At 42.7% G+C, this 12,950-nt stretch overlaps 2 protein-coding genes across 3 annotated transcripts in view; one reads left to right on the top strand and one right to left on the bottom strand.

Annotated features, from left to right (window-relative positions):
- Positions 1-4,776, bottom strand: part of FURIN (furin, paired basic amino acid cleaving enzyme) — a 28,976-nt gene extending 24,200 nt beyond the window's left edge. The window contains exons 1-2 of the mRNA XM_087973027.1: positions 4,356-4,776; positions 1,967-2,049 (exon numbers count right to left, since the gene is read on the bottom strand). The gene's annotated coding sequence lies outside the window, so the exon portion shown is untranslated. The remainder of the gene's footprint in view (positions 1-1,966; positions 2,050-4,355) is intronic.
- A 53-nt stretch (positions 4,777-4,829) lies between these two features.
- MFAP1 (microfibril associated protein 1) lies at positions 4,830-12,809 on the top strand. Of its 2 annotated transcripts, none has more exons than XM_026684654.2 (9): positions 4,830-5,038; positions 5,151-5,370; positions 5,456-5,585; positions 5,944-6,131; positions 6,371-6,479; positions 6,704-6,864; positions 11,444-11,603; positions 11,798-11,887; positions 12,032-12,809. In XM_026684654.2, the coding sequence occupies exons 1-9, from the start codon at positions 4,957-4,959 to the stop codon at positions 12,212-12,214; spliced, it is 1,323 nt and encodes a 440-aa protein (XP_026540439.1). In that variant the 5' UTR covers positions 4,830-4,956; the 3' UTR covers positions 12,215-12,809. The 2 variants fall into 2 exon arrangements, with proteins under 2 accessions (XP_026540439.1, XP_087829156.1); XM_087973030.1 differs by having other exon boundaries at positions 4,836-5,038; positions 5,944-6,135; positions 6,375-6,479; positions 12,032-12,619.
- The last annotated feature ends 141 nt before the right edge of the window (positions 12,810-12,950 follow it).

Raw genomic sequence — 12,950 nt, 5'->3', positions numbered from 1 at the left:
GGACAAGGGAGAGGATTCTGGACTCTCCTAGTCAAGTTTTCAGATTTATTCATGATATATATTTTCCATCTTTTTCTGTTTTAAGCATTGTTTATTTTTGTTTAATGAAGTGGAAAACATTAGCCAAAAAAGCGATTGGCCGCTCTGACAGATATTAAAGATTGTTCCGTAATCATTGGGTGATATTTTTATATTGTTTATTCTTTGCTAATCCTATTGTTCATTTGTATATATCACTGCATACTCTACACTTATTTAATGCTTACCTGGAAATGCCAAAAACACCCATCTCCTCCCACAATGCCAGCAAAATACCTGTTTAACTAGTGACACAGAAAAAACACCAATGCAGGAAGCCACTCACCTGATAAACCCTCATAAATATCCAGCCAGAGAAGCACCCCCTGAATGAAAACAGTCACACATACATAAGCTACAATGATTTGTTTACTTGTGGGGAATTCCATATCAGGCTTGCTGGATTGGGTTTTTGTGTGTGTCAGCAATTAAACAAGTCTTGCTGCCATTGTGGGTGGAGGGAGGTGTTTTGGCATTTCCAGGTCAGACTTCCATCTCTGCCTTGATTTGAGGGCACTGTATCTGCCACATTTCTGTGGGTCTTATTCTGGCACCTCTTAATTGGGCAGAGTTAATTCATGGATTGAAGCACAATATAAATACATGCATATAGAATAGCTTCAGGTTCAAGCAGAAAGATAATCCATGTTTAAAATATTCCAGCATCCAGAAATAAGGAATGTGGCTGATTGGCAAAATACAAGTAATTTAGATTCTGATATACAAACCATAATAAAAAACACTAAATCCAGGAATAGCGTTGTGTGTAAAGCAGGCTACAATTTTAAAAGAGAGAATTGTACATTTTTATCTAATAGCTAGTATGTCCTGATAGAACGCTTATTCATATACTTTCTAGGGTCAGGGACCATAACAATCTTCTATTCTTGAGTGAGTCATGTTCTAAAAAAAAAAAACTGGCTACAAGCATTGCAATTCTTCCTTTGTAGAAGAGTACAAATAAATCAGTTGCTTTGAAGCTGGTCAAGCAAACACAACAGCTAGGTTTACACAACAGCTAACCTTCAACTTTCCTCATATTAGGAAACCAGAATTCCTGTCACAGAAAGTACTGTGCCCAAATAATCAGACCACATTTTTAACACGGTGAGTTGCTTAATATGGAAACCTGCCAAACCAGAAACCCTTGACCCTCACCTTGGTCAACCTGCCAGGAGAAGCCAGCCTATGATTAGGTGACCAGTGTCTGCAGTCAGCATGCCGCCAAGGCTTTGCATCCCAGAAGCTTAGCTGACCTGGATCAAGGCCAACCAGAAGGAACTGTGGAAACTAGAAGTGCATCCCAATCTGGACTCCCTGTAAGGTCCTGCCTTTCCTCACTCAAAGTAAAAACTCTTGAAACTTAGTATTTCAAAAGAAACCTTTTATTGAGCAGAAGTTATAGCAGAACAAAAGCAAAGCAGACTCTAAATCCCCTCAGGCAATATAGTTGGAAATAAACCCCTCCCTCCAGTCCAATGTGGATTCTGCCAATCCACAGATGTGGAGATGTTATTGTAACGGCCCATCCTGAGAACCAGATAAGCATGCATTCCCAGGGTCATCTTCCACTGGCTTTCAGAGTGAAACAACCACGTGGCCCTCCCCCCTTGTACATTCCCCAAAAGTGAGAAAATCTCAGGGTGCTTGGGCACCAGGATAAAGGTTATAAAAATAGCAGTTGTCAGAGGTATAAAAATTTTTTATTCAAGGTTCCCCACTTTTCCCCAGTTGAATGGCAGTATCGCTCTAGGGATCTGACACTCCCTCTGCTGTGAAGCAGGTTCTCCCCCCCCTCCCATTTCTCCCCAAGACCCTCCATGTGGGCAGCCACAGTCCTATTTACTTATTAGCATCTTTTACTTCTTAAGAGCTTGGAAATACTTACTCTGTGAGCTTCTTGACATGGTTTACAAGCACCTAGGTAGTCTCTGAACAAAGCCCCCGCCCAGCAGGAAATAATCTCTTGGCCTAGAAACAGAACCAAGTCATTTGATATTGGAAATCATGGCACCTGGCAAGGCGAGGGCTTCATACCACAAACACACACTCATAGCAGATTAGGTCCCAGGCCCTGCTACGAATGAATACCACACAGGAAGTGGCCTGTCTCTCGCCTGCTGAGCACTGTCATCTGCTCCTTGTGCTGGAAACACCTATTAACAAAGCAAAGCTGGTTGTTAAAAAGATAGACACTGATCTCTGCTCTAACCCAGCAGGCTGGTAGTTATTCTCTTCCCCTCACCAATACCAGGTCAGAAATCTACCTACAGAGCCAGATAGACCTGTATTACAGCAGGCCAACTTGGCACCTACCTGATAGTCTGTGTCCAAGCCACTAAGTCTGGCTTCTTGTGATGGCTTACTTCACACATACTAAAATAATGGCTAGGTTCCCACAACATCCTGACCCATAAACTCTCCTATTGTGGGATGAAACGCTTTTGCATTCTGGCTATATCAGGGAAGGCGAACCTGCCCATATCAAATAAAGTAAGAGTGTGAGCAATTGAGAAAAGAACTTCTGGCAGGAAACTGAATATTACAAATGCTGATACTGATACAATACCATTGCTGCTACAATACCATTTCTCTAAACAGGCCTAGGTTTTTAAGCAATAAGCAATAATCTGAAAGGACTGATACATGGGGCTTCCATTTCCTGCTTTTGTTTTACTAAGTTTCTATATATCTCATTTTTGGAATATGCTTCTCTCTCTGCCTTTCATTTATCTCATCCTATTGAGACAATTGTGAAACTTACTTGGGTGCGCACAAACAAAAAATGTGTTTTGTTTCAAGTTGAGTAGAAAAAAGCCTAATTTGAAAGGTGTCTTTGGAACCTCTTGGACATCTGAGATTTGGTCACACAGTAAAAAAGATGTTGAGAAAAAATGCAGAGAAGAGCAACCAAGATGATGAGGGGACTGGAGGCTAAAACATACTATGAATGGTTGCAGGAACTGGGCCTGGCTAGTCTAATGAAGAGGACTAGGGGAGACATGATAGCAGGCTTCCAATATTTGAGGGGCTGTCCCAGAGAGGAGGAGGTCAAGCTGTTTTCCAAAGCACCTGAAGGCAGGACAAGGAATAATGAATAGAAACTGATCAAGGAGAGATTCAACCTAGAAATAGGGAGAAACATTCTGACAATAAGAACAACCATTCAGGTTTGAGCTTCTTCGGCGACAGACCGAAATCTGCGATAGTGCACAGTTTCAATCTGTGCTCACCGCTGGAGCACCCCAAGCCATCTGGTTTTGGGGATAAGCCACCCCATAGAGGTGGTGAAGAGGGGGGAGACTGCCAGAAGGGTAGAGGAGAGTCGCATCTCTCCTCCCCAGCTGGCCTTACTCCCTTTCCCGAAGGCGGTTGCAGCGGTGGTCAGAAATGACCATTCAGAATGAATTAGATGACCTACAAGGTCCCTTCCAACTCTGTAAACCTGTTAATCTTTGTTCAAAAGTTTGGAGATCTTCCACCAAATACTGGTAAAATAGCAGCATTCAGAAATGGCTCTTCTGTTTTTCTCTGGGACCAAAAGAACAGGTAAAGTCCATTAAATACACAATTGCAGAAAATTTGGCTAATGGTATATTTTCCTTAACACTAAACAATAGAAACACAGTTCTATTTTGAAAATATGTTTGTGTATGATGAAGAAAGTCCGTTCCCCGCCCCCTCAGTCCCAGCACCACAGCCAGCCAAAGGAGTTTTTTTAAAGAAACCATCTTAAGTTTTTACACTGAGCGATTCAACTGTTTTCAATATTCCTTTCAGTTCACACAGCATTCTTACAAAGTTGGAATAGCATTGTGTAGCATGTGACTGGAGAGATCTTAATTTTGCTCTATTAATATTGTAATCTAAATGGATTATTGTGTCTGCACCGAGCAAATTTCTTAGTCCTTCCTCATAAAAATAGACATTCAACAAGGAAGCAAGAAAAGAGACATGGACTTATTCCTTTTTTATTTATCCCAAACTTTTAATGAGTTGCTAAATAGTTTCAATATATTAGTTTCAAGAAAAAAGTGAACACCCACCCAAATACCTCTGCAGCCCTTCTGGTGGGCCTGGCCCTTCCATCAAGGTGATGGAACCGAAATATAATCCACGCTCCTAAAAATCCATTTTTAGGCAGGTAGAAATTAAAACTAGAGAGGGGGAGGAGGGGGAACTTGCTCTTTTGAATCTTGGAAATTCTTGAATTTAATCTTTGCCCCTTTGCTGGGTTATATACGACTCCTTACTAGTCCATGCTAGCCATGAAATACCTTGTTGGGTTTGGATTTGGAACCACTTGAAATAGGAAATGTTTCGTGCGGATTGCTGCAACTCTTCCTTGCCAAGTATACTTTATTATTCCCTGGAACCATACGGGCCGCTGTTTCCAGATTGGTATTCACTGTTGTTGGATAAATCCTCCTTTTTTCGGTCGGAAAGAGTCCCGCTTGCTCCTTCGCAACCGACCGATCCACGCACCGATCCTCCCGCCCAGTAGAGGCGGCAAACCTCCCCGCCGGGGTTTAGGCGCTTCCATTCCCTCGGACTTGAAAGCCGGAGAGGCACCCCGGAGCTTTCGGGGTCTGCTGCTGCAGGAGGGACCCAAACGGCCGAGGGCCCCACCAGCGACCCCGCTTAAGCCGCTTCATAGGAGGCCACCCTCCCCTCTCCCTCGGAAGAAAGTGCGCAGGCGCAGCTTCAACGGAAGGTCGCTAAGGGTCCGCCCCCACGGGCCCCGGCGCGCCGGAAGCGGAAGCGAGCGAGAGCAGCCGGAAGTGGAAGACCGTCTTCCGTCAGTCCGGTGTTTACGCGCGGCGGACGAGCACCCGTCCTTCCTGTAGCGGCTTCCCGGCCTCGCCGCCCACCGTCACCATGTCGGGCTCCAGCAGCGCCCTCATGAAGCAGCCCCCGATCCAGTCCACGGCGGGGGCCGTGCCCGTCCGCAACGAAAAAGGTGAGGAGGGGGCAGAAGTCCACGGCGGGTCCTCTGCGGGGAGAGGCGGAGGGGAAGGAAGAGGGGGTGCTGGTCTCAGCTGGAAAGCCTGAACCCCGCCCGCCTCTTCCAGGGGAGATTTCCATGGAGAAGGTGAAGGTGAAGCGGTACGTCTCGGGGAAGCGCCCCGACTATGCGCCCATGGAGTCCTCCGATGAGGAAGACGAGGAGTTCCAGTTCATCAAGAAGGCCAAGGAGCAGGAGCTGGAGCCCGAGGAGCAGGAGGAGGAGCTGGCCAGCGACCCCCGGCTGCGCCGCCTGCAGAACCGAGTCAGCGAGGATGTGGAAGAGAGGTGAGTGGCAGCCAGGCTACCTGGGCCAAACCTGGAGGCTTTTTTGTGGCCCAATGGAGGGAGGAAAACGGCCTTTGTCTTCCAGACTGGCAAGGCACCGCAAGATTGTGGAGCCAGAAGTGGTGGGGGAAAGCGATTCTGAAGTGGAGGGTGAAGCCTGGCACGTGGAGCGTGAGGACACCAGTGAGGAGGAAGAGGAAGAGGTGGACGATGAGGTATGTGCAGGCGGAAGAGCCAGGTGTGGCGTTTGGGGTGGACTGCATCTTTGAGCAAATTCTGGAGGTTCCTTGGGAAAACTCTGCTTCTGCAGGAGCAGCAGCAATGAGCCTTCCTGAATTTAGAAATGCGGGGGAATATTTTGCAGTGTATCCAGGGTTCTGACTGGGAGCATCTAGAATCTTGTCCCTTTTTCCTCAGTTTTTGCTAGAGATTCCAAGAGTTGGAACTGGACCATTTAACATGTAAAGGCACTATACCTGTGTAATTTTAATCTAGCCATAAATTGATACCTGACAGGTTGGAATGGGGTAGGGGGTGCATGTACACATATAACTTTTTCCCTTTCCTTAACAGGAAATTGAGCGTCGACGTAATATGATGCGCCAACGTGCTCAGGAACGCAAGAATGAGGAGTTGGAAGTGATGGAACTGGAAGATGAAGGCCGTTCTGGGGAGGAGTCTGAAACTGAATCTGAATATGAGGAGTATACAGATAGTGAAGATGAAACTGAACCACGTCTTAAACCTGTCTTCATTCGCAAGCAAGTTCCATTAGTTAAGAAAAAGAAGGGGAGGAAGTGGCAGTGGGCATTGATCTCTTGAGCCTGAGTGGTATTCACAGCTTTTCTTTTAAAATGTTGGTGGCATACAATTACAGCTCCACTTTGGGTAGCTTCCAAGGCATTTTTCTTGTAGCAATGGGTGTGAAGTCTAATAAAGTTTTCTTCTAGAAAAGATTTAATTTGGATATTATCCAACTTGGCACAAATATCTGTTGCAGAAAGGACCGAATCACAGTCCAGGAACGAGAAGCAGAGGCACTGAAACAGAAAGAACTGGAGCAAGAGGCAAAACGTATGGCTGAAGAGAGGCGCAAGTACACCCTGAAGGTACTGGGAAAGGAAGAGCATGTGATTGAGAGATAAGGAATGAGGCTTACTCTTAATAGAATAGGAATAGAAATAGAATAGGAATAGAAATGGGAATAGAAATAAGAATAGAATAGAAATAGAATACAATAGAATAGAGATAGAATAGAATAAGATAGAAAATAGAATAGAATTCTTTATTGGCCAAGTGTGGTTGGACACACAAGGAATTTGTCTTGGTGCAGATTGTAGAAGAAGAAGCCAAGAAGGAATTGGAGGAGAACAGGCGTTCTTTGGCAGCCCTTGATGCTTTGGATACGGATGATGAGAATGATGAAGAAGAGTATGAAGCTTGGAAAGTGCGAGAATTAAAGCGAATCAAGCGAGACCGTGAGGAACGTGAAGCGTAAGTATAATCAGATGGAGCCTTGATTGAGTAAAAAGTTAAAACCTATCCTCACAAGAGGAGGTAAAAGAGGATGATTGTTGATGCCAAGTTATTTATTGTGCCTGATTTTTTTAATCCAGCCCTCTTCCCAGTGGGATTCCAATGCTACAGTTTTCTAATGGAAGGGCCATTCAACCTTTGTAAGCAGCTCTAGCACCTCGCAAAATAGCTTCTTCCAGTGCCAAATAGCTGATCAGTACGAACTTTTCTAACCAATTCCTTGTAATTAAATGCATTCTTTATTCTTCTATACTAGATAGAACAATAATACTGAGAATATCTACCCCATCCACATTATTACTTCAGATATTTATTTAGCATGTAATGAGAATATGACAGAAGAGAAGTAAACATATAAACTCATTCCACATAATTCATATACATACATATGTGTGTGTGTGTATGTATGTGTGTATGTATGTGTGTATGTATGTGTGTGTGTATATATATATATATATAATTTACATACATACATACACATACATACATACATACATTTTCTTAAGTTTTCACGGGTACTTACATGTATGGTATTCAGCTTTGTTCAGGTATTTTCCCACGTCATTATAGTTGTGCTTTTAAAGTTGTAGCAACGTTTCGGCAGAATCTCATCTGCCATCATCAGGCTTCTGTATTGTGTTTGTCTGTGAGTCAGACTTTTACAGTTGTTTCAGTTTTAAATTTGGGGCTAGGCTACTGCTGTGCCAGAATGGTTTTTTCTTCATCCTGATTGGTTGAGAGTCTTGGTCTGTGTTTATTGGTCTTGGAGTTTGCTGTGTTCTGCTTGATTGGTGTTTCTAATATCTTCTGTCTGTTTTGTGTTTTTTTTTGTCTTGGTTGGCTGGCAACATTGTGTTCCTGTATTGGAGGCTTATAGTGCAGCTTGGCTCCGAGTAAATGGACAGCTATCATTTGTTAGGAAGCTAGGTTTCATCTGGGTGCCTGGTTGGAGAGTGTTTGAGCTGGAGGTATGGGGGTGGGGGGAGTCTGTTTGTGTCCAGGTGTTTGCCTGGCTTGTGGTGTGGAGATTTTTTTGTTTGTGACTGCAGGCTTCCAAATAATTGACAGTCTGGTGGAATCATCTCTTCTATTCATGCTTTCAGGTCTTTTTTCAATCTCTATGGCTTCTCTGATAATTCTGTGGCTGTGGTTTTCTATAGTGGCTAGGGTTTTGGTGCCATTGAAGTTGATGCTATGACCTGTGGCTTTCATGTGTTGGACTAGTGAGGAAGTGTGTTCCAGCTTTTTTACTTCATGCCTGGATGAATGCAAAAATTTAGTATATATTTTGAATAGTAGAATTCAAAAGAGCTACTGCCCTGGGATAGAAGCTGTTTTTCAGCCTATTTGTCCTTGTTTTTAATGTTCTGTACCGTCTGCCAGATGATAATAGTTCAAAAAAAGGGTTCCCAGGATGAGATGGATCTTTGAGAATGTTTTGAACTTTCTTAAGGCAGCGGGAGCTATAAATAAAGCTCTTCCAAAGAGGGGAATGGGCAACCAGTGATCTGAGCAATACGTTAACCCTCTGGAGTGCTTTCCTATCTGCCACTGTGCAATTGGCAAACCATACAGAGGTGCAGTAGGTTAAAATGCTCTCTGTGATGCAGCGGTAAAAGGTCACCAGCAGTTTTTCATTCAGTTCTTGTTTCCTGAGAAGTTTCAGGTAGTATTATCTCTGCTGGGCCCTTTTGACCAGGGCTGCAATGTGGGGACCCCAGGTCAGGTCCTCTTTTAGGGTAACACCCAGAAACTTAAAACTGGCCACTTGCTCCATTCCATTGATAAGCAAGGGCTGGATGTCTGATCTGTTCCTTCTATAATCCACTATAAGCTCCTTGGTCTTATTGGTACTGAAGATCAAGTTATTGTCTCTACACCAAGAAAGCAACCGGTCTACCTCATCTCGGTAGGCAGACTCATCTCCTCCCCCCCCCAGAAATAAATCCCACCACTATTGTATCATCTGCAAATTTAGCAATAGTATTACTAGCATGAGTGGGAATGCAGTCATGCACATAAAGAGTATAGAGTAAGGGACTCAACACGCAAACCTGTGGTGTACCAGTGTTAAGAATAAGGGCTGAAGAGGTATGATTACCTAATCTGGCCCTCTGTGAGTGGCCAGACAGGAAATCCATAATCCAAAGGCAGATTGAATAAGAAAGCCCAAGGTCCAGAAGTTTAGACACTAGTCTTATGTGGAAAAATTGTGTTAAATGAAGAACTAAAATCCACAAAAAGCATCCTCACATAGTGCCCCCCCGAGGCTGTTCTAGATGAATCAGAGCAGTGTGAAGAGTGATGGCTATAGCATCCTCTGTAGATCTATTTTTCAATATAGATCTGTCCATTTCTAGTACAGTCTAGTATCTTCTTATTTATCTCTTCATTTTGAGGTGTTTCTTCATCTTTCATCTTTCCAATATTGTGCAAAGATAATACTGCAGTTAAAACATTTAATACTAAATACATACTTGTCTTATCAAGTTTGTTTGATATCATCCCTAATAAAAATAGTTCAGGTTTAAAATCTACATGTTTCCCTATTATCCTTTAACAAGTTGCTATTGTTAATCTATAGTTCCTTTCCCATAAATGTTGCCATTTTTCTAATTCTATGTTATAACCAAAGTTTTTCCCCATTGTACCATTGTGTCCTTTATTTGTTCATTCTCCATTTTTAAATTTAACAATTTATATACTTTCTTAATTAATTTTTCATCAGAGTTCAACAGTATCTTACCAAACGGTGTTTGTCCTTTATAAAACCATGCTTTTTCATATCTATATCATATCTTGGCTGTATTTGCAATTGAGACCACCGTGATAATATAATTTTTCTTCTGATACACCCAATATTCCCTTTAAGGTAGTAAAATGGAAGACATTTACTTCTTTCAACTACTGTACAACAAATATTTTATCATTCGCGCATTTTAAAATTTCCCTATCTGTTTCCCCCTTTTTAGTAAGCAGAGGAGGCACCCAGATTAATCACTTCCACTTGCTTTTTCACCTTTTTGTCACAACTGCTTTTGCTCACCTTTCTGATCCCCTTTGATATTTTATGAATTACGTTTCAGATCCATAGTGCTCATTGTGTCATACACAGATTCGTTCCTTAAGCAAGGGGTGGACTTGAAGAATGTTACAATTCTATGGAACCTGTTCATTTCATTACATACTTATTTGACTCAGCAAATGAGAATGTAGTTTCTCAAGTTCATATGTTTGTCAGAAATTCATTGAAGATCAGGCATCTAGCCTATACCCCCAGCCGAAAGCCACACTGAACTTCTGAAATTTTGCTCATTGTGACCTCTTATAACCTTTCAGTCAGAATTCTTCAGGTATGATTAAAAAACTAATCTCTTTGTAGGTTGTGCGACACAATATCATTCTTCCAGTTCACGGATGTGGCCATCCCATACTCAGTCCACATTATGACTACAAATCTACATCATTTCCATTCAACAAAATTCATCATTTTATGATTTTCTTTTTATAGGTTTCCATAGATAAACATTGATGGAGCTGAAGAGCTGGTCCACACTACCATCTTTTGGGATAGATTTTCCAAATGGTAGCGAAATGTTTTGCAAAGTGAAAGATTCCCTGGTTGATGGAATCAAACAGGGAGGGGAGAAAAAGATAGTTTGTGCACCATGTGCTAGAAAACAGCATAAAAACATGCAACTGTATAGATTAAGTTAACAGAATAGTGAATCATTACTCTATCAAATGTATAACAGCAAAGATGACAAGTCGGTTTGTCAAATTGCACAAGAGTCTGCAGGAGATTTATTTGGTTTCTCTAAAAGGACAGCAGAGCTGCTTCCATGCACTGGAAATAATTGCTAAATCTTATTTCTGGCAACAAGGATGGCAAGTATAAACGTTCTATGGGGAGTCAACCTAGGTAATTGGCTTGGGAGAAAGATCTCCCAATCAAGCTACTTCATTCAATGTGGCTTGAACATAGTCTGCACCAAATGCCAAACATGCCAGAAATCACAGGGCAGCCCCTCCTAAGCATCTTGGGAAGGAAGCTAGCATTAAAAAGGAGCAGGTGGTTCCAATACCAGAGAACAGCATCCTGGGTAGAACAGTTTCATGATATGGTTATTGATTGTTCCCTTTCAAAGTCGCATCTTCTGCTTTCTCAGAATATCCAGGTTCTTCCCATCTAATGTAATGAACTAAGAATAGCAAGGGAGAAATCACAAGGATTTTATCTAGCACTTATCCATCTCTTCAGGCTGCAACAGTGAAAGGCCTTCATATGCATAAGGCTAAATCTGCAGTTGCTCAAGAGCCATAATAGTGATGCCTGTTGTAAATCCCGTAATATGATTTGACTCTTGGGGCATTAAAAGAAAAATCTTCACAGAAAACCTTTCTGCTGTCAGAAACACAAAACTAGGCCCATGGCTGCTTGGCAACCTTTCGTGGCCAGAGGCATCTGCAAGCTGCTAAGTCACTGATTGTGCCTCGGGAGGGACTGTGGCTGAAGCAGGCTTTTTATTCTCTATAGGATGGAGAAGGAGAAAGCAGAGATTGAACGGGTACGGAATTTGACTGAGGAAGAACGCCGGGCTGAGCTCCGAGCCAATGGCAAGGTCATCACCAATAAGGCTGTGAAGGGCAAATACAAGTTCCTGCAGAAATATTACCACCGCGGTGCCTTCTTCATGGTAAGCCTTTTGCCCCAAAACTGAAGGAGGATCAAATGTCTGTTCAACAGGCAAACCTGCCCTTTGTCAACCTCTGTACAACAGCTTTGTCCCCATTGATTTTATCTCCCCTGCAAACCCGGCGTGTTGGGGTCTTTTTCCTCTCCCCAATAGTCCTGACTTCCCTATGCTCAGGTGTGCTCTTGCTTCTTCAGGATGAAGATGAGGATGTATACAAGAGGGACTTCAGTGCACCAACTCTAGAGGATCACTTCAACAAGACAATCTTACCTAAAGTCATGCAGGTAAATGGAGGAGTCTGCTTGCCGATTGGGGCCGGGATAAGTTTTGTGGCTCCAACCAGCACTCTCGGCAGTGTCAGGGCCAGGTGAGTGATTCCAGAGACCTCATCTCAATCCTTCCCACGCTTTCTTCTCTTTGCTATTCAGGTGAAGAACTTTGGGCGTTCTGGACGGACTAAATATACCCACCTGGTGGACCAGGACACAACTTCCTTTGACTCTGCTTGGGGGCAGGAGAGTGCCCAGAATACGAAGTTCTTCAAGCAGAAGGCAGCTGGCGTGCGGGATGTCTTTGAGAGACCTTCTGCTAAGAAGCGGAAAGTGACTTGAGTGGGAAGGATAATCCAGTTCCCTTTTAGCTCTGGCTCAACTGCTTTGTTACTAGGGACCACAAAATATTTTCATTGGCCTGAATTGACTAAGCTGGTGCTGGTTCAGCTTAACAAACTCTCCTTTAGATCTTTTGCAATCCCATTTCTAATTTTGACCGACTATAAAGATAACTGCTGTTTATAGGAACACTGTTTACATAGTGGGGAGGGACAAACTGTTAAATGATCCATAATTTACTAAATGAACCATATGAACATCATACAAACATCATTTTAGTGCTTGTGTGAAGCTGGTTTGTCTTCTAACAGGAAAAAGCCCCCTCCTTGTTCTGCTCTTATTGAACAGTGGCAGCATCAGAGGATTGTTTGCAAATAAAACAATAGCATTAGAGCTTGTACAAAATTCACTTTCCAGATTATATTGGATTGTTCCATTTTTATTTTGGAATCTGTTGATCTCACAGTGCCAGGGTTGATTTTATAGCTGCAGTTTGGGAAATGGAACAGCTGGCCCCACTGAATTCAGTAAAACACCACTAAAAAGGGTACAAGTAATGATAAAGTTGGAATAAAGTTTATTTTTCCTATCTCCAGATGTTCCTCTTTACCTAAAAAGCGCAGTCACAAGAATCCAATAGCCCTTTTCTGATTTTCTTTGCATTTAATTAAAAATTTCATATGTAGAAAATATGTTCAGTAAAATTCTTGAAGGGCCCATTTAAAAGCAACACTTT

Source organism: Notechis scutatus, chromosome 11, assembly GCF_049901735.1.
Source record: "Notechis scutatus isolate UNSWTSFEM ecotype Mainland chromosome 11, rNotScu1.2, whole genome shotgun sequence".
NCBI lineage: Eukaryota > Metazoa > Chordata > Lepidosauria > Squamata > Elapidae > Notechis > Notechis scutatus.
This window is presented reverse-complemented; position numbering and strand designations above follow the sequence as displayed.

Bases quoted from the DNA above. Each gene is read 5' to 3' on its own strand.
- MFAP1 (XM_026684654.2), top strand. From the start codon at position 4,957: ATGTCGGGCTCCAGCAGCGCCCTCATGAAGCAGCCCCCGATCCAGTCC. The intron at 6,865-11,443 runs GTAAGTATAATC...TATTCTCTATAG, and splicing joins GACCGTGAGGAACGTGAAGC to GATGGAGAAGGAGAAAGCAG. The intron at 11,604-11,797 runs GTAAGCCTTTTG...TTGCTTCTTCAG, and splicing joins ACCGCGGTGCCTTCTTCATG to GATGAAGATGAGGATGTATA.